The 26,636-nt window shown below is 38.5% G+C and overlaps 1 protein-coding gene across 1 annotated transcript in view; it reads right to left on the bottom strand.

Moving 5' to 3' along the window:
• SEMA5A (sema domain, seven thrombospondin repeats (type 1 and type 1-like), transmembrane domain (TM) and short cytoplasmic domain, (semaphorin) 5A) overlaps positions 1 to 26,636 on the bottom strand; it is a 241,042-nt gene that overhangs the window by 123,346 nt on the left and 91,060 nt on the right. The window contains exons 4-7 of the mRNA XM_010001362.1: positions 24,483 to 24,545; positions 18,545 to 18,643; positions 17,148 to 17,361; positions 3,420 to 3,705 (exon numbers count right to left, since the gene is read on the bottom strand). Of these exons, the coding sequence (XP_009999664.1) occupies positions 3,420 to 3,705; positions 17,148 to 17,361; positions 18,545 to 18,643; positions 24,483 to 24,545 (662 nt within the window). The remainder of the gene's footprint in view (positions 1 to 3,419; positions 3,706 to 17,147; positions 17,362 to 18,544; positions 18,644 to 24,482; positions 24,546 to 26,636) is intronic.

Below are 26,636 nucleotides of genomic sequence, written 5' to 3'. Positions count from 1 at the left end.
CACCCCCCTTTTTTTTTTTTGTTTAATGAAGCCTGTAATTTACAGAAGTCTTAAGAAAGACTACTATAGAAACTCCAAAATGATGGAGAGAAAAAATAACTCCAGTAGGTCAAATCTACCAACAGCTTATAAAAAGAGTTAGGATATATGGATTTTATAGCAGGAAAAAAGAGTAATTTGTTTTCTTAGACTTTTCACTCTTAGTTCAAAGAAACACCAGAACTTGAATTTTAATGCCAGCAATTTCTGCAGAATCAACTGTCACTGGATTTGATAATTCCTTCCCTATATAAACTATCACTAAATGCAGTTCACTAATATTATTAACCACATCAATGTCTTGAATTTCTTGGAGTCATTAAAGGAATTAAATTCATGCTTATAGATTTTTGGATAGTCTGAAAGAAACAAAATCATCTTCATTGTGAAGCAGTGGCTATAGTGGACTTAATAGTCAACCACACACAAAGGGTGGAGGTTTTGCTATTACTCAGTCTATATTGACAGAAATCCTTTTTTTTTTCCCCACAAGTATATTAAAATATATTCATGGTATATGAAGAAAACCCACTAGGGTACAATAAAATCATTGCAATTGTGAAGATACTGAGATTGAAGAATGCTATTATTAGAAAGGAATATGTTGTTCCCTGCCATGGGAAACCCTGGCATTCCTCCACTGTCAGCTTGCAGGGCTGAAAGGCAGATCATATGGGTTGTGCAGGTATCTGTGAACAGGTATTCAGAATGGGGAAGTAATCCTAACTTTAGGGCATTTCAGCAATGTCCAAAAATGTAATTACAATATTTGATGGCAGGAAAAAAAATAATTTAAATAGACCTCTAAAAAAAAACCCCCACCCCTAAATAGTTGTCATCAATTTCTCTTTGAATATTCCATCTCTGCTGGACAAGGCAGAATGCTGAGCCATTGGGGCAGAAGGAAGTAGCAGCAAGGTTTCAAATACTGTCTACTTTTATGTGCAAAAGTAGTCTTATATTAGCAAGCCCATTTTCAGAACAGCTCATGTGTGCTGATGGCAGCCCTGGTATCCTTACTCAACCTCAAAAACTGTGGAATTTGTAGCACAGAAAAATATTTAATAATTCCCCTCATTGTTAGGACAGCCCCTCCAAGACAAGAGCATCATTCTCATTCCATAGCCCTGTGGATTTTCTGGAGAAGAATTCCTCCAGTCAGGCTTTCTGTGACAGGAGGATGCAAAAGCTATTTTGACTTCTAGTGAAAGGTGATGTTGAACAGACTATAAGCATGCCACCTGAGAAACAGCTGTCATCTAAGACTCAAACTAGCTAGTAAAATAGACCAATTAAAGTAAACTGACTGATTAAACCAGCATCAAATTTTCTTACCTCAGCAGTCCCAAAGTCTCTGCTTTTCTCTTTGAAAAAGCAGAATTTAGATTCACTACATTACTCCATTGCAGGAACTGCGTTAAGCTCATCATCCCATGCTATAAGTCAGGAATTATTACAGCCTGGTGCAGGAAGCCCCTCCCTAGTCAATGCTCACAGCCTGAGCTGCAAGCCCAGGGCCAAGCCTGAGTCTGGAAGATCAAAGACTCATAAAAACATAGAATAGTTTGATTTGGAAGGGACCTTAAAGTTCACCTAGTTCCAAGCTGCCTGCATGGGGAGAGATGTCTCCCACTAGATCAGGTTGCTCAGGGCCCCATCCAACCTGGTCTTGAATGCTTCCAGCGATGGGACTTCCACAACTTCCCTAGGCAACCTGTTTCAGTGTTTCACCACCCTCACACTAAAGAATTTCCTCCTGATGTCTGACCTAAATCTCCCCTCTTCCAGTTTTGATCCATTACCTCTTGTCCTGTCACTACCTGCCCTTGTAAAAATTTCCTCCCCAGCTTTCCTGTAGGCCCCATCAGGCACTGGAAGACCACTATAAGGTTTCCTCAGAGCCTTCTCTTCTCCAGACTGAACAGCCTCAACTCTCCCAGCCTGTCTTCATAGGAAACGTGCTCCAGCCCTCAGATCATCTTCTCTGGACCTTCTCCAGGAGCTCCATGTTCTTCTTATGTTGGAGGATCCAGAATTGGACACAGTACTCCAGGTGGCATCTCACAAGAGCCAAGAAAAGGGGGAGAATCACCACCCTTCACCTGCTGGTTGGGTTTCTTTTGATGCAGCCCAGGACGCAGTTGGCTGTCTGGGCTGCAAGCACACATTGCCAGCTCACGTTGAGTTTCTTTTCCACCATCACCCCCAAGGCCTTCTCCTCTGGCCTGTTTTTGATCCATTTTCTCCCCAGCCTGTATTTGTGCTTGGGATTGCCCTGACCCAGATGCAGAACCTGGCACTTGGCCTCGTTGAACTTAATGCAGTTTGCATGAGCCCACCTCTCAAGCCTGTCAAGGTCCCTCCGGATGGCATCCCTTTCCTCCAGCATGTTGACCTCACCACACACTTTGGTGTCATGGTCAAACTTGCTGAGGGTGCACCCAGTGCCACTGTCCATGTCACCAACAAAGATTTTAAATAGCATCAGTCCCAGTACTGACCCTTGGGGAACACCACTCATGATAGGTCTCTATCTGGACATCAAGCCGTTAATCACCACTTTTTGAGTGTGACCATCCAGCCAGTTCCATACCCAAGAAGTGGACCACACATTGAATCTGTATTGTTCCAGTTTCAATACCAGGATGTTGTGCAGGACAGCGTCAAAGGCTTTGCACAGGTACATGATGTCAGTTGTTCCTCCTTTGTCCAGCAGTGCTGTGACCCCATTGTAGAAGGCCACCAAGTTAGTCAGGCAGGATTTGCCTTTGATGAAGTCATGTTGGCTGTCACAAATCACCCCTTTATTTTCCCCATGCCTTCAGGAGGATCTCCTCCACGATCTTGTCAGGCACAGAGATAAGACTGACTGGTTTATAGTTCCCTGTGTCTTCCTTTTTTCCCTTCTTGAAAATGGGAGTTATGTTTCCCCTTTTCCAGTTAAGGAGGATTTCTCCAGCCTGCCAAGAATTTTCAAATATGAGGCACAGAGGCTTTGCAATTTCATTGGCCACTTCTTTCAGGAGCTATGGACAAATCCCATCTGGTCCCATAGACTTGTGCACCTTCACATCCTTCAGATGGTCATGTGTTAATGGCCTACATGTGTTAATAACAGACTGTACCAAAAGCATGAAAACCATCTCAAGCTCAAAGTCATGCTCTCTGTCTAGAATACTTGAGGATCGTAATTTGTTGGCATTAAACTGTGACTGTTTCCACCTGGTTAATGGATATTTATAGAAGGTAGGTGTCAGAGACTGTTCAGTGACTTGCAAGGGCACATGGAACCAGAATACACAGAAGAGAGCAGTTTAGAATCTTTAGTTTTTCCTGTCACAAATAACAAGAAAATAAAATATATAATGGAATTTACTTACACATTAGTGGTAAAAATACCATAGATCAAGTCCAATTCTGGCAGAAAGAAAGTGCTCTGTAGTTCATTATAGTAAAACGGAATTTCTCCAGGGCGAGAGCAGTTCAGTCGAGCTTTCATGAAGGTAGTCCAAGTATCCTCTAGCACAAACTTGCCACCAATATCATTTTTGCACACCCGAGCAGCACGAGAGAAGACTGTTTTCCCACAGTCATGTTCCACTGCATTCTCCCGGAAGAAGAAGTAGGTAAAGTTCCCAATGTCATAAGATGACACAAAATTTGGCTCTGAAAATAAAAGAAAAAAAGATTATTTATCGCCTTCTTGTGATATATGCACTAACATTAACATGAAAGTTGGACTTCAGCATTAGAGAGAGAAAAACATACTTTTTACTGTCTTAGCAGAGAATTTGCCCCATAATATCTGAGCAGGCTAAGTCAAGTGCAGCAAGGATTATGAGCTCCATGAACATGGCTAGACATTACCTAACACTGGTACCCCGAGAAACAAGCACATTTTTTGCTTTCATTCCCAAATTTTATTGTCAGTGGAAAACAAACAACCAAGCAAACTGTTTTAAAAGCATCTATTGTGAGGAAGCACTCCAAAGAAATTCAACAGGTGAACATCTCTTGACAGCACTATTGTACGGAAAAAAAACTGGTGTAATTGAATCTGAGCATTTTGCAGAAACATCTCAAATCTGTAAAAAAAAGACAAGCAAGGTGGCGTTTCTACACAGCAGTCCAAACTCTGTCAGACACATCCTTTCCAGAAGTGGCCCAGCTCCCAGCTTACATGGCCTCTTGTGCTGCATGCCTCTCTATCTGCTGTGCTGAGAGTCTCCAGGGCAGGTTTTTTTGGCAGGAATAGTCATCAGCTGCCTGGAATACTTGAAACTGAGCAGATATGATAGCTCTCTCACTCCTCCCTATAACATTCACTCATTATCCTATTAAGCAGTTCCTTGAGATTAGTCTGTAACACACCACATTTTCCCTGCACTCAGATCTGCACAGATGTTTTGCCAGGAGATAGCAACCAAAATCTTTTGAGGAGAACTTGTTGCTATCCTGAGCTGTCATAAGTTACACAGTGCCTGTGCATTTGCATCACCTCCCTTGACCTGCTGATATAAAATGGCCTGTATACTGGCACAACAGCATCTCACTGCAGAGGCAAAAACACTACCAGAAGCACTCAAATTGTGGAGAACGAGGAATTACAAAGAAAACCTTAATGAACTGTAATGAACTGTGTGCTTGCAGTCCAGAAAGCCTACCATATCCTGGGCTTCATTAAAAGAAGCATGACCAACAGGTCAAGGGAGGTAACTTTCCCCCTCTATTCTTCTCGTGAGACCCCACCTGGAGAACTGTGTCCAATTCTGGAGCCCCCAACACAGGAAGGACATGGACTTGTTGAAGCAAGTCCAGAGGAGGGTAACAAAGATGATCAGAGGGCTGGAGCACCTCTGCTATGGAGACAGTCAGAGAGAGTTGGGGTTGTTTAGCCTGGAGAAGAGAAGGCTCTGGGGAGATCTTAAAGCAGCCTTCCAGTACCTGAAGGGAGACTACAGGAAAGCTAAAGAGGGAGATTTTACAAGGCCATGTATAGACAGGACAATGGTAACTGGCTTTAAACGGAAAGAGAGGAGATTTAGGTTAGATATTAGGAAGAAATTCTTCACTGTGAGGGTGGTGAGACTGTGGAACAGGTTGCCTAGGGAGGTTGTGGATTGCCCATCCCTGGAAGCATTCAAGACCAGGTTGGATAAGGCTTTGAGCAACCTGGTCTAGTGGGAGTTTCCCTGCCTATGCAGGGGGCTTGGAACTTGATGATCTTTAAGCTGCCTTCCAATTCAAACCACTCTACATATGATTCCATGTGATAATTTAAAAAAATAATATTAAATGCATTCAGAATGTCTTTAGGTTTCTTGAAAAATCCATGTCAATCTTTCAAGAGACAATATTTTAAAGTTGCACTGATAATTGTAATATATGTATAAATAAAAACTAGTATTAATATTTCATGGATTCAAAACTGAGAAACAAAATATACATCTGCAAACACCTATGCATATACTGTACTGATTATGAACTGATGAAAATGTGACATGTTGTTGAGACTTGTGAAAACTGTTTTGATTTGCATGAAATGTAATAATCTCAGAGCTACCTCAGGGAGTTCTGGAGATACGGAAGGATTATGATGTCAGACTTCATATATTTCATCTTCTCTTTGGGAGAAGTTAACTGAATGGTTTCAAAGGAAAAAGAAGATTAATGTCTAGGAAAAATGAGTTCATGTTTCCAGATACTGTGCTGTGAACTGCTATCTGTTGACATGGAGGTCTTTCCATAAAAGTTTTTAATGAAGTAAATGGAGTGAATCTCTTGTTTTCTGCTGAATTTGCAAAGAGTTCTGGAAGGATAAACATATCTCATTGGTGAATTATTAGATCACCACAATAAGTGCAAGGATTCTGGTATTCTCTCTAGGGGGAGAGAAAATGGACCATTCCTCACAAAAAGGATACAGCTAGTATGAAATAACATGAGATTTTCAACCTGCAGTAATGTTAACAGTATTATATATGACCTTTATACATTTTTATATATTAAATTTATAGATGTGTCAGGCTGACTAGTCTTTCCCAAATTAAATAGAAACAATGAAATCAGGAAAGCAAGAAAATGAGTTTGTGAATGTGACATGCAAAGATCTCCAGCACACAACATGCAGTATATACATAAGCCCATGCTCTGAAAGCACTAGGTGGCTCGTTAGCATTGCCTCGGGTCAAACTAATTGTAGTGTGCTATTTCTGAATTTTGCTTACTCAGTGGAAAGCCTGGGAATCTCTACAGTTTCCTTCATAAATTAGCATGACTGTCCTGCAAGGACATTTCCCCACAGACTCATCTAAGGTACTGCAAAAAAAGATGACTGAACCTTATGAAGTCAAGATAGTGCTTTAATGTTTTCTAAAAGCTGGGAAAAAACCTACATTTTCCGGGGAACACCATTTTTGTTCCTAATGAAGGGTACTTCTAGGTTATTCTCCCTTTTCACCTGCTCAGGAAACTCAGAGACAAAGAGACTAAGTCCATACTGTGGACATAAGTGGCCCGACCAGCCACAGGTTGATGCCATCTGACAGCATCAACTATTCCTGTAGGGACTGCCTGCAGCTCTGCAACTCAGCACGAGCTGAGGCTGCAGCCCAGAGAATGGCATTCTTGCAGCATGAAAGCAGGGCTGTGTGCCCTGGAGGCAGTGTAAGGACAGACTCAGGAATTCAGGACTGTAAAGCTTACTGGGAATGGGATGGGATACTGGTGGGCAGAAGGAGCCACATGGTGCAGCCCCATCTACACTGGTGGTTAAGGCAGGATTCTAAGGCAAGTTTTTCTCTGAGTCAAAACCCATTTTTCACTGGGAAAGCAGTGGCTGTAGTGGTCCAAAAAAAGGCTGGGAATTGAGCCAAGAGTTAAGCAGTATGCATGACCAAGGGTGTCATATGTAAGCTTACATCCTGGGCCTTTTTTATTTAGTGGTGTAGATGTCGTTTGAGTGGGTAAAAGGATGAGAGGAACTACACAGAAAGTTTCTCTGGGAAGAGGGATGGGAAACAGGAGTTTGAGAAAGCACTGTGAGAGCAGCTGTGGGCATCCTGGCCTCTTGCTTCCTGAGTTTTGAGGAAAGAAAGTTGGCTTCAGCTGTTTACTCTTTAAAACAGCACATCCTCTGAAGCAGATTAGTATGACTTAATTTACCAAGGTAGTGCATGCTACTGCTTCCAGAGTGAACCAAATGACAAAGAATAATCAGTCTTTCTGGAGGAAACAGCAATTAACCTTAATGATTATAAGGTCCAGGCCTACTCTCAGCCAGAAAAGCTGTAATTTCTACTGACTGTCCCTGTGAAAAGTGATGACACACTTCTCAAGTGCAATGCATTCAGAGACCTAGTAAAAAGTTAAATTAGTCCAAGAAGTGTGAAAAGAAAGCTAAAATTAGAAGTTTGTTAGATCTAGACACAGATCAGATTATACCTATACACAAGACACACACAGAGATATACGCATGTATAACATATTCAAAATCTTAGATGTCTAAATACTGGTGTATTACTGAAAAACATCTGTCTGGAGCTTGCTCATTGAGCTCACTAGATCAATGAATAACACTCTCACACTGTTGGCCTCTAAAGATCCATTTCTTCCAAATATTTGTATTCATCCAGACAGTTACTGGCATTAGTCCTCGATTCAGCTAGGATAGGGTTAATTTTCACAAGAGGCTGGGAGGGAATACAGCAAGGACAGAAGACCCCAACTAGCCAAGGCTATATTCTATACAATATGATACAATGCTCAGTATATAAATTAGGGGGTGGTGGTTGGGGGAGGAGTTATTGTGGCTTGTAAGTGTGATGCACGTCGGATTGAGTGATGAGCAATTTTATTGTGCATCAATATTTTTATTATGCATCGATATTTTGTATATGTATTTTCTCTTGCATGACCAGCAGAAATAAAGAGGTCATTATCCCAATCTACTGAGCGCTTGTCAGAACACACCTGGAGCACTGTGTCCAGTTTTGGTCCCCACTCTACAAAAAGGATGTGGACAGAGGGTCCAGAGAAGGGCCAGAACGATGATTAGAGGACTGGAGGACCTGCCATATGAGGAAAGGCTGAGAAAACTGCATTTGCCCAGGCCAAAGGCGGCTTAGGGGAGACCTTGTTACGGTGTTCAAGTACATAAAGGGTGGCTACCAAGAAGATGGGAGATTCCCTATTTACAAGGAATCACATGTAAAGATAAAGGGTAATGGGTACAAGTTACTCCTGGGAAGACTGTGATTGGACTCCAGAAGAAAAGTTTTCACCATGAAAACAGACATCGGAGTAATCTTCCAAAGGAAGTGGTGGATTTCAACACATCAGACTGTCTGAAGACTCAGCTTGACAGGGTGCTGGGCCATCTCATTTAAACTATATTATTACCTAGAAAGGCTGGACATGATGATCTTTGGGGTCCCTTCCAACCTGGCATTCTATGGTTCTATAATCACTTACTTTTGCTTTGTGTTGTCCTTGTAAACTGTCCTTACCTCAACCCATGAGTTTTACCTTTATCTTTTGATTCTCCTCCCCATCAACCCAGGGTGGGGTGGGGGGAACTGAGTGAGCAGACACATGGTTCTTTGTTGCCAACTGACCTTAAACAACAACATTAAATCCTAGGAAGATGTCTTTGAGTTTTTTGAAAAAGGTTCAATCTCCAGTGAGAAAAACGTTCTCCAAAATGGATGCTTAAAATAATGGAAATAATTTAAGCTCCAAATGTGCCATTCTATTTTATTATCTTTCACCTTACCAATATAATTAATTAAGTTAATCTCCTGCTTGCATTTTGCCTTTGCCATATATTCATTAAGCATATTCATTTAGTGTAGCCCTCTGCAGCTGTTGGATAACAGTGTAGATCTTGTATTAGGCTGACCAAGGCATCCTGGTTCATGAATGTTTAAAGATGAATCTAAATGGTGGGGTAAAATTTTCCTACAGCATTAAATATCTTAAAAGTAATATATAACTTGTAGTCATCATAGTTATATCTATCCTAAGGAGCTGAACTGTAAAATCTGAAGTCCTGATATAAAACTGGTGGAAATAACTGTTTATTAATAGCTATTTTTCTCCTGTATTTCATAATTACCCAGAACACATAGTTAAAATGATAGTCTGGCATAGCATAGCTAGCTGGCTACCAGTCTATTTTGACTGCTATTTCTTCTGCAATGCCTCAGCTCTTTGTGATTTCTTTTACATTTGTTTTCTTTTGCTAAATTGAACATTTTATGGATTTGAAACAGGGACTGCAAAACAGTCTAAAACTGAGTATGCCAGACATTTTTTCCGATCTTCTCTTACTTTGTTAGCTTATATGTATAGATTTTATAATACAATTCAGTATAATCATGAAGGTGGATGCACTCATTAGACATTACATTTTGTTGATGTACTCTAATAAATTATGAAAGGCAATTATTTCCTTTCTGAAAAACAGTTTTCAAATATAGTATTACAAAATTCCTTATTTCCTGTTGTTTATTTCAAATAAATCTCCTTATTTTTCCAGGTAAAGCGTTGCTATATGGCATAATATTTTGCAACTTATTGTATCATTTTGCTGATGTGAATTTGCCAGTGACAAACCTAGTAACATAAACCATTCTTTATTCTGACCTGTTACCTACTCAAGTCCTTGAGAGTTGCCTCTGGAGTTCAGTGGATTTTGTATCACCTATATTCACGGGATAGACACCTTGATTAGCAGTACATTGGGAGAGGGATAAGGATCAAAAATATAGAGAAGTATCTTAATTTACTCAGAACCTCTGGAGGTTTTGGTTATAGGGATCTATTAAAAGATGCAGAAGTTTCATTGGTTACTTAAAACTCATGATTCAGAATTCCACATACTCACGAAAAAATACAACTTAGCATTCCTTAAGCAGATTTAACAAACCACCAGGTACGGTATGGAAAGAAAACCCAATTATGATGGCGTGCTCATTTACCTCCAAACATCTGGACTGCCATTTACTTTTTTTCTCTAATCTAGTTTTGCAGTGAGGGAGATGATCAAAGGACTTTCTTTGCAGACCTGGTTCTCTTTTTCTCTTTTTTTTTTTTTTTTTTCTTTTCTTTTCTTTTTTTTCCTGACGTTCTTTTTTGGTGTTTTCATAAGAGAAAGGAAACCAGAGTTCACTTTCATAATGAGCCCTTTTCCTTCTCACTTTATGGCTTGGTACATCTGCTACTGAAATTCTATCTCTCACTTCAATTCTATCTCTGTCCTCCTCCTTTCTTTGGTGAATGCTGTTTTTTGTGTGTTCATGTTCCCTGAAATTAATCCCTTTTTCTGCCTTCCCCTGGTTGAGACATATTTGAGTTCTAAGTTCTTTCATTCTCTCTGTGAATTACAGTTTTCTGCAGCATTAATGAGGCTGAGGCACTTGCTGCACCTCTCTGCAGCTGGGCACAGATGATTTGCTTGCAGGGGTGCCTTTCTTCCTTCCTTGTTCAGCCTCTCCAATTGGCACCTGACATGAGGAGGCTAGATGAAAAATAAAAGAACAGGCTCTGTCCCTCAGTAGCCCTCTTTAGTAGTCTTCTCATAAATGGAAAATGGACCTTTCTGGTTTACCTACAGTAGGTAAGAGGAAAAAAAATCCCACCTTCAGGGGAAGTGCTGCCTTTCTCCACCATCTGGGTCCCACATTTGGGTCACAATCACCCCAAGCAATGCTACAGGCTTGGGGCAGAGTGGCTGGAAAGCTGCCCAGAGGAAAATAAGCTGGGGGTTTTGATCAAGAGCTGGATGAATGTGAGCCAGCAGTGTGCCCAGGTGGCCAACAGCATCCTGGCTTGTATAAAAAATGCTGTGGCCAGCAGGACTGAGGAAGTGATTGTCCCCCTTGTACTTAGCACTGATGAGACCACACCTTGACTACTGTGTTCAGTTTTGGGCATCTCACTAAAAGAAAGACGCTGAGGTGCTGGAGCGCGTCTGGAGAAGGGCAATAAAGCTGGTGAAGCATCTGGAGAATAAGTCTCATGAGGAGCATCTAAGCGAGCTGGGGTTATTTAGGCTGGAGAAAAGGAGGCTGAGGGGAGACCTTATTGCTCTCTACAGCTACCTGAAACAAGTTGGACTCTTCTACCAAGTAACAAGTGACAGGACGAGAGGAAATGGCCACAAGTTACACCAAGGGAGGTTTAGACTGGATATTAAGAAAAATGTATTCACTGAAAGGCCTGTCAAACACTGGAACAGGCTGCTCACAGAAGTGGCTGAATTATCATCCCTGGAGGTATTTAAAAGATTTGTAGATGTGGTGCTTATGGACACTGTTTAGTGGTGGGCTAGGCAGTCTCAGGTTTATGGTTGGACTCAATGATCTTAAAGGTCTTTTCCAACCCAAATGATTCTATGATTTTATTTCAGACACATGACAAAATGCTACAAAGGTGTTTTGTAATAACTTAGTCTGGCTTTGGAGAAAGAAAGTAAGGGGAGGCCTTTCCATCTTGAATCAACTTACTGCTCTCCTACTCTGTCATTGCCATCTGAGAGAAAATGTACAGCTTTGATAGGAAAAACACAGCACAACTGCTCAAATTCTTCCTCTAGTAGCAGCTCCAGTGAAGAAGCCTAAGGATAGGTTTTAAAACCAAAAGGCATTTCCCTCCCATTTTAGGATACTGGCAAAAAGGATCATACATACATAAGAACAGAATCAACCTTATGGGTGGCACAGCCAAAGGAAAGTAATTATTTATTTTCTTGCAAAACAAACAACAGCTGATAGCATATGCCTTGGGTATTTTCAGTCAGGTCTCTTATCTGAGAGCTAAAGAATTAACTGTACATCTCCAGAACACACTGTTTTGAGTTACATAAAATATTACATAAGAAAAGCTTGCACAAGGTAATTACAAGGCTTTTCAGAAAAAATGAAGGGATAACTTTGAATTATTCTAGCCATTTCCATTAATCCTTAAAAGCAAAAGTGAAAGGATTAATTTTTGTTCTTAGGTCATAATATCTCTCCACTTATCCTGCTAGCAGCAAGATTTATAATAAAAGTCTGCTAACAAACTGTAATAGGAATGGATTCAGAGCTGTATTAAACTCCGATAACCAACTACCAATTCTTTGTAAGAATTTTACTTTTACTGTTATTTGTGAAGATTAAAATTATCTACGCTAGATTAGTAAGCTTTTTATTAAGTGAAACATTTTTAAGAAGGGGTCTCAGAAGAACTATTTTAAGAGTAAATACCAACCAAATGCTTAGGACAGCAAGAGGACAAAATGATAATGTTAAGTCTGCCAGCAGAGCAGAACAATCCAAACATTTCTATGCTCTTTAGAGCTGGAAAGGCTTCTAATCTGTATGGATTTACAATTTTATTTTATTTTATTTTTCTGTTTTACAGCTACATCTGATGTAAGATTACTTTTCAATCATCTATGGACTGCCTATTGATGAAGTGGCTTGACATTTAGAACAAAGTTTTTATTTATTTAACATGTTCCAATAGTATCTATCACTGTATGTCTAGGATAAATAAAACAGCTACAATGTATTTCAGGAGAGTTGGAGATCTAAGCAATTGCAAGCTAAGTCATCCGGAAAATTACGAAGCCAAATGTCCCAGTGCTTCTCCATGTGATGAAACAGAAAGGGATTGATTTGGACTGCAGTTTTTTCTGTAATCTGTTTTGCTCTTTTATCAGCTAAATGAAGCAAACAGACATGACATACTAACACAAACTTTTCACACTGAGGCAGCAGATCAAACATTCACTGACTTGAGGAGATGAACTAAAAGGAGAAATACCTTTAGTAACTGCAAATGATGGACTACAGAAAAAGTGTCTAAGTCTAAGCAGTAGAGGCTTTTCCTCGCCAATCTGGACCCATTGCAGTTTGTGGTCTACAACTATAACTTTTCCATTTACCTCTGTGCTCTAGAGCAAATAAGGATGACTTCTGCCCCTGTTGCACTTTGCAGATCAACTCTAAAGCAAAGTCTAACTAGAAGCCCAGTATATCAGCAAAATGGATATTATTTAAACTCCATCTTTCACTGAGAACTTAAAGAGACTCAAACAAACAGCATGGCAGCTTAAAATCAAGACATACTTTTTTCCTTAATAAAAAATTGTATTTGCTATCATTTAATAACGTTCAAAGCAGACTGCTAAAGCAGTCTAATTTTTATTAAATACTATTAAGGTAATTTTAAAATGTTCTAGTAATATGCTGCCCATTAGTGACTTAAGCAGTTGGGTGAAGCTCAAGGTCTTGTTGCTTGCTTTGATCAGGAGAGGAAAACAATGGAACAGCTGTTTCTGACCTACTCCTCAATGTGTGCTGTGTTACCTCAAGTTGTTTCAACCAAGCAAAGAAGTACTTCAACACAGATTCAGAGACAAAAAGAAAAGGTAGCAGAAAAATACACCTTAAGGAATAAGCTACTTTCTTCACTTTGTGCATATATTCATTCACTTGAGCAACTTTTTTTCTCTACGTGAGAAAAGAGAGGGCCAAAATGTGACATCATGAGAGGAAGTGGTTCTCGGTTTCACATTTTCCAGTTTACTATCCTACGACCAGGTGGGCTGCTGGATTGGAAGAGTGCTGGTTTGCAGCAGTTGTTAGCTCATCTGGGTTGATGATGCTCCTTTTGACTGAGAACAGTGTGAGAGTTACAGAATACTGACAGGGTAGATAAGAAAAGTTAGGACAACACAGGGCACCTGTCTCTGTACTGTCAGCGTGACCCAACCTGTATCAAGTCATAGCGCTTAGGTAGTCTGGTCCTTCAGTGGCAACTCCTCATGGAGATGAGTAGAATCTCTGCATGGTGATGACTGTGTTCAAACACCTGCTCATTGCATTTGGGCATGCTGTGGTTTATGTTGACTGTTGGAGCACCAGGAGCACAGAAATAGGCTCCATAAGCAGAGGATTAATTTCTTTTTTGAAAGAGCAGTGGAGTTCTGAGGTAAAAAACCCTAAAAACTGGTAATTGTATTCAAAGATAACGAAGAGCTACATAAATTACTACTCCTAATGTTAAAAGAGAGCAAGTTCAACAACTGCCTTCAGATGCTTCTTTCCTCCACCACTGAAGACATGACCATTGACACATTAAGATTTTCCAAAATATTAAAAATATTCAAGACTTGGGCAGATATGTTCAACATTTGACCAATTGCTCTGTATGCCATTAAACGCTGTCAAGAGACAAAATTCAGGGGATTCAAATCTCAAATATTGTCAGCAGGTTGTCTAGTGGGTAAACAAACAGCATACTCAGGGACCCTCTAAAATGGCTCCACAGTAACTATCTCCAGTCAACAGAATTTCTGTGTTAGCAGTGTCACCACATTGTTGATCTACCTTCTTGGATCCGTGTTTTCTCAAGATCTTTGCATTTCATGCACCATGAGGACACTGAACTTCCTTTTTTCCTTTCGGTTTTACTCTCACAGTATATTCTTGTAGCTTACTTTTACACATATTTGAATAACTCATATTTTTAACCAAACTATCTCAACTCTTCCATCACCCCAGATAACTGACTGTTGAGTATATCAAGAAAATTTTAACACAGAAATGAAAGTTCACTGACTTCTCCAAATACTCTACTAAGGCTAAGGACCTGATCAGAATGATGCTCAGTAACATAGACTGAAAATAACTTTAACTTACCTATTCACCTTGTGTGGATTGCTTCTGGACCTATCAAGCCCCCAGAAGAAGGCAGAACCTGACAATAAATACAGGACTCTGGCTGAACCAGAACGAATGGGGAAGCTCAGACAGGGCATCAACTTAGATTTATTTTATTTGTGATATCTGTGATGCCAGAAGTCAAAATCACAGCACAGCAATATGGGATTTCACCCCAGTGACATGACTCATCAGCTCTGTTTTCCCCTTTCACACTATGTGTCATGGTTCCTGTGATGACAGACCTTCTGACAATTGAGATTAGCAACAAAGCTTCCTCTGTGATGAAGACTCAGAGCCTCCCATGTCAAGATCTTTCACTGCAAGTTTCATTGAACACTGATAGCAGACTGCTGAAGCATATGGGCTTGTCCCTTCAGCCTTCCTGATGTCACTGAAAACCCTGAATGCACTGAGAAGTGTGATAGCCATTAAAATCAACAACCTCTTTATTGCATAACAACAGCACACAGAGCAAGATAATCAGTCGCATGTACTGCCATTGCCCCAGAGATGCTTTGAGTTGGTCCCTCTGAGGGGAACACGGACGCTGAAGAAAATCTTCCTTTAAATTGAAAACATTCACAGACATGTGTGCATGCACATGCACACCTAAAACAAGACTGAATTACAGTAACTGTCAGCTACTGCTGCTGAACAGATACTGACTAGGAAGTTCCATTCCAGCTGATGCCTTACTTTTCTTGCAGGATAATCTGCGTTACTTTCTCACTGAAAGCAGCAAAATCTTCACTTCCATCCAAGCAATGAAAAACTAACGCAGCTTTTTGGCACTGAGTCACAAATGAGCAGGCAAATTGTTATAAAAGTAGATGAATCCTCAACTCAAGCTGACGAATCCCCAGCTCTTAGCTACCCCAGAAGACATTCTCTCTCCCTTTCATATAGGTAACTGGGCTGCTTTCAGCCTTTCATTGGATTTACTTGAACTGGCTCAAACTACCAAACTCATCATCTTGTTCTTCCTCTCCAAAGATAAAAGCCACACTTTCCTGGGAACTTATTTCTAAACAGTTTTGAGGCAGAAGAATAAGTCCTAACAGAGAATGTATAGGTGCAGCTGAACCTTTAAATAGACAAAATGTAAATGCAGTGAAACTGATTAATTAGAGGAATCTGAGGGGGAATTTTAGTGTGCCCGTTGGCAGAAAGTACATCCAGTTAAACTGAAAATTCAGTGTGAAGAATTTTTTCCTTTTGACAGAAGCACCCAGGTGTGGAACAGCAATTAGTTCCAATACCATGGCTGTGTGGACAAAAGGTGCCTGAACAAAGATACCTATACAAGGAATTATTCTTTTCCCTCACATTTCTTTTGCACTGCTCCAATTCTGTTATGTTCCATGCAGTTTGGTTTTGTTCTGCTAATTAATACTCTAAAATCAGCTGACCTTCAGAAAAGGTTACAAATTTCTTCAAGGTACCTCTGATGGCTTCTTTGTATAAGGAAAATACAACAAGCAAATACATATAATTCAGCATTCAGATTATATAAGAACTGAAACATTCAAAATAAAGTCTGTCACTTGCAGCTGACCTAATGTTCTGAAGGTAGGAGGTTTTATATTTACACTTAATTTCAACAGGAAAATAATCCCATCATAACATGAAACGCACTGTGGTAATAGTAACTGTTGTGTCACGTAGCATGAGTTATGAAAATATGGGTTTTTTTCAAGCACAGTCAAATGGTAATATATATAATTTCATATTTTATGACAAATAATTTGCATTTCAGAAGAATCTGTTTATTTTTTTTAGTAATACATAAAATGGCAATGGGCCCGGTTTCATCTCGAGACTACCTGTTTACAGCTTCTCTCAGCTGGAAATCCCCATCAGGTGATTAAAAACCGTGACACAGAGAGTCATGGCTACAAGATTTTATGACCCTTTTCGCAGACTAGCCCCTATCCTTTGGCTATAATAGGCATCAAAAAAAGTCAGTCTGCTTGAAAGTATAACTTTTTCTGCTTGTCAAGGCTGGGACCTGCAGGGAAAGGAGGAGAATTCAGTCCATTATAAACTGTTTATTTTCTGCTTTAGGTTTTTGAAGGGCTCAACAAAAGAATGCTCAAGGCAAGCTACTGCTCTCAGCTGACTCAGCTTTGCCATATAAGTGCACCTGAGAGACACAGTGCAGCTCATCTCTGTGCCTGCAAACGTGACCTAAAGTACACATCTACATACTGCAACTATGTTAAATGCCAAAATACTTTTAGTAGTAAAATAAAAAAGTGTATTATGCAAAATAATTTAAAAATGAGATAAATAATACTCTAAAAACATTCAAATTCTCAGAATGGAATTTCAAGACTGTGAATATGGAAAACATGTGTTGAAAAAAGATGAGCCTTGTGGTCCATCAGCACTCACCATTCAGCCACTTGGAGTTGTACTGGGCAGTACGGAGAGGAGGAAGGGCACCCAGACTGCGATAAATAGCAGGATCCCTTCCTGGAAAATCCATGGCTGTAGCAGCATATAATTCCCCACTGGAAGTGAGAAGAGCAGTAGAGTTGTGCTGTGGACTGTAAGGACAACGAGCCATGCCACTGATTTGATCATGTATCTCTGTCAAGTTACTTAACTGTAAAAGAGTGAGAAATTTGCATTAAGATAACTTGAAAATTATCATTTCAGACAAGCTGCATCAATCTGAGAAAAAATCCTATCATAAACACATAGTTATCTGCTTTGGTATTGTACAACAGTAATGAGGTGCCCTTTACATCAATCTGAAAATGTCTCGTATAGAAAGTTTTACTGTTATGTTGTCTGATCTCACTTCTCCCACTTCAGTATGTAAAACATGCAAGTTAATAATTAGCCACCACGCCTGAGATGTTTTATATTAGAAGCAACTCAGAATTAATTGTCACTACATAGCTTGTTATTATGAAAAAGAAAACAGATCTGATGGCCAGAATCAACTAAAGTACTCATTGTAGCAAATGGTCAGACAATTAAAAAAACGTCTATTGAGTGTCCTAAAAAAGCACCTCATATGAAAAATGAGATTAAAAAAGGAGCTTTTCAGTTCAGTAGAACTATCTCTCTGATTTAGTAGTCCTCATACTTTCAGCCATAATCCACAGTATGATGTTAAAATGTTATTTGAAAATAAAGGTACAAGAGGTTTAAAGATAATAAATAAACCAAGGAGTTTTTTGGTGACACAGCTACTCTTTGTACTTAAATGCCACTCCCCTCCAAAAATAAATAGCCAGCTTAGCCTAAACAGAGACATTTTGATTTTTGTGATGACTGTTATTGATCCTTAATGGACTCTCTTTCTTTGACACATACATTACAATGAGCTTTTTTTCAGAAACAGAATGACAGATTTTCTCAACCAAGGTGTCTTGACAGTCAGAAATCACTAATGCAGGTACTCTCATCTTCTTCAGAGTTACACATATGCAGTATGTAGCTACCCAACTACATTTTGTAAATAAACCAGTTGATGCCAACCAAACTTGATAGAAGTCTTGGCAGAAGTCTTAAAAATACCTAAGGTTTATGAGAACTGGCATGGGTGAGGAACTGAGCGGCTTGTAGCTGTGCTCTGTCCCACAGCTGAGGAAAGGACTGCAAAGACATCACTGGTTAACTCTTCTGTTGGGACCACCATTAGTCACATCAGCCTTTTACAGATCAGCCCACCCATCAATATGCAAATAGCCTGGACTTGGTCACAGCCTGCTTTGCCTTTTAGTCTGCTGGCTCAGAACAGAGACTCTAGCTGGTGAGATAAAACATTCAACTCATACCGTCCGATTGGTACAGATTGGGGTGAACGCGTTGGTTCCACAGGTAAAGAGGTGGTTGCCTCCAACAAGAAGCACTCGAATGTAGTTCTGGCATTCCTCCTGCCATGCAGAAAATAAAGACTATAGTCAGAGATACTTCAAAGGATAGGGGAGTCTAATTATTATTTCCTTTCCATGGTTGTGTGCCCACACATAAAAATAGAAGGGAACAAGGTTTCAGCAAAGCTGATGTGTTAGCAATCATGATACACATAGATTTCCTAACTACAACACATGCATGCATCAATCTTTGTAAGAAGTTCTTAATAGGGTAACAATAAACCTCTTCAGTACTGAAGATTTCTCTTAAGTGTGTATTTCAAAGGATTGACTAAACTCTGAAGTGATAGACGCTGAAATAAATAATACACTGCTGTCTCAACAGATCAAATGCTGGTTTAGAAGACGTTATCAGGCCCAGAGAGAAAGCTGGGAGGAAAACAGGAGAAAGAACAGGTTGTCAGCAAAACGAGTATGTTGAAACCGATGCAAATAAAATTCTTGGGATGGTCAGATGCTGATTTGTCATTACTAGTTTCATAATTTGCACAATGTTTTATTAGAAGTATCTCTGTTTCAGTTTATTTGAAATTTTTCAAGAAATGTCATTATCTCAATACATAGATGCTAGTGTCTTAGGAATAATTTTATGGTTTTTATCCCATTAGGATGTGTGAAAGGTTTACAATGTGCATTTCTCTCATTTCAGAATACAGCTGAAATTTCTACTTTTTATTCAGAGAGAAAGACTTTTTTCTGAAATCCTAAAAATCTCGCAGAATTGTATGTAGGAAAGATTCAAACACTCCTGTAAAATCAATGTCCCTAACTAATAAAATGAACAAAAATCAACAGTATGCTTGAAGAAATATAGTTTCCTGGAACCTACCACTTGAATGCTTTCTAGCATTCATTCAAAAGATAGTGTCATGCAAAGCTTTAAAATATTGTGGTTCTAACAGATATTTAGTGGAGTCATTTAAGTAAATTCATGTAATAGTAATGGTGCAGAAGTCCCATTATATGGCCTACAGTTATACTAAATGTTTTGCTTGTTTATCTTGAAAACAGACTCTCATCCTGGAAGACAAGAAATACAATCCTGAATAAATTGAACAGGCACAAAATAGACTGCAAAACAAGATGGGGAAAAGACTTCACAAGACCTCTGAGAAAACTCTCAGAATTTATTGTCTATACCTTTCCTTATCCAAATAAAGTATCAACTACCCTACCCCCAAAACATTTCAGAAAATACCTTACGCCTTTGAAAAAAAAAAAACCAAACAAACCCAAATCTACATTTTCATAAGTCTCTCATGAAAATGTATCTTTCAAACATTTCTTTTTGAGCCTTTAAAGGTAAATGTCGGACATCTTAGAATGAAGATTTGATTCACACGGGGTAAAAAAACATTTTTATTTTTGTCTTGGACTTATCAAACTGCAATCTTACTATTCTTTCAACCAAATAGAAGTTAATACGCAGCCATATAAGAGAGTCGGGCAGTGCAACAAGCCTTTAAAAAAGTCATTATTTCGATTTTAGGCCATTTCTGTGTCGCAGATTCTTTTACCTACCTCAAAAAAAAAAAAAAAAAAGAAAAGGGGGGGAGGAGTGGGGGGGAAAGAAGGAACTTCCTGCTTTGTTTTTTTTCCCATGGGAAGGGTGCTCTGGGAGAGTCACAGAAAATAACACAGTCATTTATTCTTTGGGCTGTTTCCATCCTGCCCTTTACAGCAAGCCATGGAATGTAAGTGTAGGAAAAATAAGTGGGTATTGACATTACAACCCATCCAACATCTCCTCTTCATATTCCAGAGCTCCCTGAAACAGTGCCATTGCCAAATTACTTGCACGCTCATCACCCACTCTTTCTGTTAAAAAATAATGTTAATTTTTTAAACTCAGACATTCATGGGATTCACAAGATTCTTCTCTTTAATGTTCCCAAGTCCTGTGCCAACTTCACAACAATCCATACGGCAAAAGGGCAAATCAGATATCTCACATCAAACTTGTTGGGTACATAGTACATTAAAATCAAAACTGAAAAAATACAGCTTTAAAGTCGCTATTTTCTTCATATGACAAATACACAATAATATAAAATTAATTACAAAAAATTAGTCACAAATAGAATAACCACTACCCAAACACATCTTGAAAAAGTACTCCATTATTAAGTAATGTTAATGTTCAATGTCACTTTTCTAGCTCTGGAGTCAAGCTCAACTGGTTTACTTTTCAGAAGTGCAAAAAAAGAGATGTATTTTAGATGCGGCACTGGCAAAAGCAAAGGACTTCAAAACAAAAGTTGTGTGTTGTTGTTTGTTTTTTAATTTGCAGGGTGGTGGTAGGTTTGCTGGCCATTTTTTGAGCATTCTTATTCTGATTTCATCTTGAGCTCTATTTGATATACTTTCCTATTGTCCTCTAAAAATATCTCTGAAAGAAATAAATCAATTTAGCAAGTACTTTTAACTTTTATATCAGCACATCTGAGACAAAACTCAGCTATCAGAAGCAATTCAGCAGCCAAGCAGACTAGGTTGCTATTTAAGACCAACTCGGCAGTTGAAGGACAATCTAATGGTTATGTATGTGTAGCAATGTTTCTGGTATAGGCTAACAGTTTAAATTCACCTGTGTTTAGCTTTTTAATACTTTTATTGAAAGTTCAGATGCTAACACACACAGCCATTAGAATCTTAAAATAAGCAAGGGATAAGAGATTTTAATTACATCTATATTTTTAATCTCTCTTTGGTTTATTGTATTTTTACCATGTGTATTTATATTTTCCTTTATAAAAGTCTCTACCACAAGTGCCCGTATGAATGGCCAATTTTATTCTCTTAACCATGTGTGGTGTTTTAGACTTCTAAATGCTAATGTATGCTGGCCACAAAGACATAATTTTGTCTGGCTCACTCCTGGAGCCACTAGTTATTTTAAGCAACAGCTTAAATTGGTGGATAAATGTTTGAAGTCTCAATAACAGACATCAGCCTTCAAAAGTTAAGTACACATTACACTGTCAAATGTGACAGATGTCCCCATATATTTTTCCCTTTAGCTCTTATCCCTCATTGGTTCTTAAAGAATAAACCTCAGAACAACAACTACTGCTAACAGCTAGAGGCAAAAATTCTGTGCAGCCTCTTTCTCAAGAACAACAAGAAAAAAGAGTTGTGTTTAACTGACCATTATCTCATAACTACTAGAATTTCTTCACGGTTCAAGCTGGCTTCTGGTTTCAGGGCATTCTGACTTTTAGTTTTGCCGCCCAAACTCATTGCTCCCATGCTACTCTGCGGGCAACAGAACTTCAAGACAATCGAGGATGTGAATAAATACCTTACCCACAGCTATCCTTGTAATCCTCATCCCTCCTTTGCCACAGTCTGGGCTGGCCCTGCATATACTGTCTTAAATCTTTCCTGTTGTTTCCCTGCAGTCACACATGTGTCTGGCCTGAAACCTGAAGTCACCTTGAGAAATGATACAGAAATTCAAGCCCCAGAAACTGGAGTATGTTTTCTCAGTCAGTATCTCTGAATTCTTCAGCAACTCCTACATGAAGATTTCAGGCCACAAAGACTGAAAACCAAAAAAAGCCCTATGGTAGCAGTAAGAAAACTACTTCCTTCCAGGATTACCTCTGAAAGTCATTAAATATAAGGAATGTTCTTCTTTAGACTGTGAGGCTATGGATATAGATGAAAGGGAAAAAAAAACCAACCCAACTAATAACAATACTTAGAAACAACTTCAGAGGTTGCTATCAGAATAGTGTGTATATACTATTTTACAGTGACAGCATAACTTTCAATCAGCACCTTCTTCAAAAGGCTGTGAGGAACATGGATGAAAATCTGCACATACACACTACACTAAGATCTATTCTTAAATGTATTTCACCAGTGTTGAGTATTTCTCCTAACAAAATCATTTATCAGTAACATAGGAGTCTATGATTGTTGAACTGAATGTGGATTTTACACCACAAACAGTATTTTTAACATAATATTCAAAAATACCCTACTATAGTCTCAAATTTGCCATTACTTTCATTATCATGTTAGACAACATTCAGTGTTCTAGTGTTCTGTGACTTTCAGAAAAACTGAGTGTTATTCTCACAGTTTTAAAATTGGAAAAACACTGAAAAACAGAGGCAAAAACTTTCAGTAACACATTGCATTCCTACCACGATAGTTTCCACTGTATATGCACCTTGATCAATACAATCTGTCATATTCTATAGTCACTTGAGCATGCTCTCTTTCTTCAGAGTATCGTCACCTGAAAACTAAGGATGAATGCTTGAGGGATATATTACATAAAGAAGCATAAATCTTCCAGGGAGAAATTACAACTTACAAAATGAAACATTTGCTTGAAGCATGAGGTCCCAGAAGTTGTTTTTTTTCTCTCCACAAAATGACAAGTAAGATTGTAGATCAGAACACCTACTAGATGCTATTTCTGCCATTAAAGCCTTCACATATAACTTGAGTCACCAGGTTTTGTCTACTCAAGTTAGAAATCTTTAAGTCAAATCTAACCTATTTTTTTTTCTCTAGCTGTTAATAACTTATATATACCTAGCAAACTCTGCACCTTAATAGCAAGTGATCAGTAACTCTTAAGTACATTTCCCACATGGGGATGGAAAGAAACAGAAAGGAGGTGGATACAGAAGGCAACACTGTTCTTAATGCCTTTTACCAGTACTGTAAACTCATTTCTACAGTGAATGATGTTCCTCAATGAAGATAATAACCATGTACGAGAATTACATTGCACATTCACTACACCTGTTTTTTTTTTCCCAAGTAACTCTTTTTCTCTCAGCATAGTATATATAACACAGCCCTGCTTCTGAAGTGAGGCCACTTGAATCTTAAACAGAAATGAATGGGACAAGAGCAGACTGCAACATTATTTTTCAGCACCTAGTGAAAAAAAATCTGCAAATGAACTGTTTAATGGGAGACGTTCAACAGTCAGTGATGAGATGACGATGAGGAAGATAATCCTCTTCTACTAGATTATAGAAACATTTGAAATACATTTTTGAAGCTTCTTTTTTTTTTTTTTTTGAGTTTTGAACATTAGTAACATATGTTGACATGTTCTACCAAACATGGATCCTGAAATCAAATGTGCATTTCTGAAGTGATCACTCTTCTTGTATTTTCCCTTTATGTTCTAACTCAATTAACTTTTATAATAAAACAGCATAATAATTACAGGAGTAGACTGCACGCATTTCTAACTGCTTTTCTAATCAATTTTTAGCTAGCTTCAGCCTAGGAGATCCACTAAAGAACACAACATCCATATAGGTTCCATCTTGGCACAACACTTACTTACTGAATAAAAGAAATGGTAGTTGGCCAGATAAGGAACTGGTTCTGAATACTAAAAATATATCAAGTTCCATGTCTAAAAAGGTAGTGAATTTCATTTTATTTTCTTCAATGAGACAATAGATATGAAATATAAATGTTAGTACAATTGCATCTAATACACAGAGAAACAAATGGAGGGTTTTACAAAGTAAATACAAAGTTATTCAGGATTTACAGCACGGAAAATGACGTGATAATACAGCCCATTACATATGACATGTTGTAGAGCCAAAACAGTAAATTGTTGGAAACTAAAGATCTTGATCATTTCAGAAAAGAATGACATGTCTGTGCCTCTCACTCCAGACTCCCTAGATTGTTTTTTATTCCTTTGCTTATACATCAGTGTCAGACTTCTCTCCTACAACTCTATGGGAGGGAGACAGTAAAAATGCACCAGGTAGAGATTTTTACACTGACTTACACCTGCTATTAACATATACATTTTATTAAAGTAGAACAGCTGTCTCATGCTTACCTTTGATTTGCCTTTACTGTAACAGGCTCTTTTAGTAGCTTCATCACACTGCCATTCCACTGCCTGCAACAAACAGAAATCAGTTAGAAATGCAAAAAACACAAAAATATAAACCTCAGAGCTACCTAAGCCCATGATTAAGAAACATGCTTCAGGCCTACTGATTCTATCCATAATAACCTTACAAGTTTTTCTTCTTAAAAATGTAGTTTTCCTGTTAATGGTTTCTCAGTGTCTTAATCCAAAGTGAAACTAGCCACTCCCATGATTCACTGTACTTAACGCCACAATCACATTTCATGCTATTTAGCTACTTTTGTGTGAGTCTTATTTGAAGTAAGCAGTTCGGAACACAGAAAAAGGTTGATCCCCAGCAGACCTGGGCTGTTATCACCACAGCATCTGACATCAACTCTCCTGAGAGACCTTGAGTTGTAGAAGAAAGTGCCCAGTTGCTGGTTTTGCAGTATTCATCTCAAGCATCAAATGGAGATTTTAGTTTCTTATGGTATGACTGCAGCACTAATCAGAAGCACTACAAAATCCATTCAGAGAAAGGAGCAATGGGCAGACACATACAAGAAGACAACAGTGAAACTAAGCATTGCAAAGAAGAAATTTATCCTCATTTTTGAGCTGTCTCTCTTTGTCAAGAAATTTATGTCAGGACTGTAATGCCTAGTCTGCACTACTACAGTTTCACTGCATAAGGTAACTCCAATTATTTCCATATTTAACATTCAACAGCTATGACTTATGAACTGTCTTGTTCAGTGGAGCAGATCATATGCTTGGTGTTTATGTGCCAATACATGTACACATTTGAATGCCTGTTTACACTGTGTAGTCAGAGTGCATTTTAAATTACTTTGCATTCTTTCACCTCGACAGTGCACATCCAGGTGTTTTTTAGATAAAAATGCCACAAAGCACTACACGTTTTATCAGGAAGAACTGAGATTTCTAAACTAACTGCTGCTGCTTAATTATTGAAACTGCATATTTGCATTTTTATTTACCTGGAAATAATGAAAGACCATTCATACAGATTTAATATAGGCAATTTTTTGTACTTGTATTTTCATGGAGACTATATTAATAGCAAGTAGACTCTATAATTAATAAAAATAATAGGGTGAAAGCCTTTTTAAACTAAAGGGGAAAATAATTTCAGAGTATACTATGCAGACTCTCTGATTGGTGTTTCAACAAGTCTGAGAATGAGCTTTTTCATTTCAGGGTTAAAAAGAAGACTAATAAAAAATAATACCAGCAATTCTTTTTATCCATCCCAAATCTTTTCATTTAGTGTTTGCTTTTGCAGATTAATAACTGCAACATATTGGGGAATATACTGAAAACTTCTGGAATAATCCACTTGTGAATGACCCTAGCATTAATAACAAACTTTATCTAGCAGCATGAAAGAAATCTCCTACTGAGGTAGGTAAAAAAGCAACAATATGTTAGACAAAAAGGTAGCAATGACTTAACTCTCTTTGACTTTGACTTTCTAATGCAAAAAGCAATTTATGTCCATAATGGATATCACAGTATAAATGACTGCTCTTGGATGACCAACATAAGTTCCTAATCAATCCATTAGGACTCCCCAAATCAATGCTATGTGACACTCGATACTAACACTTGATGCCAAATATCTTAACTCTAAACAACACAAAATCATTAAAATGCCGGGAGAAATGCAAGAGTTACAAGTAGGAGGTCAAAGTAGAAAGATTTTGTGTAATACAGGTTCTTGAAAACAAGGTTTGAAGGCCAGTTCTTGCCAAAGTTGAGCAGAGAAGACTACACCAAGCATGAAGAGCAGGAAGTAAGAAGACAAAAATATTGTGTTAAAGATAAAATGTTTATTAATAAATCAATTTTCAGAGACAAAATACCCATCTTGCAATTGGTGCTAGGTCCATGGTAAAAGAGTTATTTGAAGGAGAAGGGTGTGAAATACAAAAATTACACAATGTCACAATCAAGCAAATTAAGTACATATCACAGGCATAAAAAGTTTTCAACAGACTCTGGAGATGGGAAATTCAGAAGTCACAAGTGGCAATTATTTAAGTTTTCCATGAAATCTGAGAAAAGCATAAAATGCATCTCTGCAAGCAGATTGTGGTTGGAGAATCTGGGAAC

This window comes from Chaetura pelagica, unplaced genomic scaffold (genome assembly GCF_000747805.2).
Source record: "Chaetura pelagica isolate M959 unplaced genomic scaffold, ChaPel_1.0 scaffold317, whole genome shotgun sequence".
NCBI classification, from domain to species: domain Eukaryota; kingdom Metazoa; phylum Chordata; class Aves; order Apodiformes; family Apodidae; genus Chaetura; species Chaetura pelagica.
Note: the sequence above shows the minus strand (reverse complement) of the source record. Positions and strands in the feature narration are given on the sequence as shown.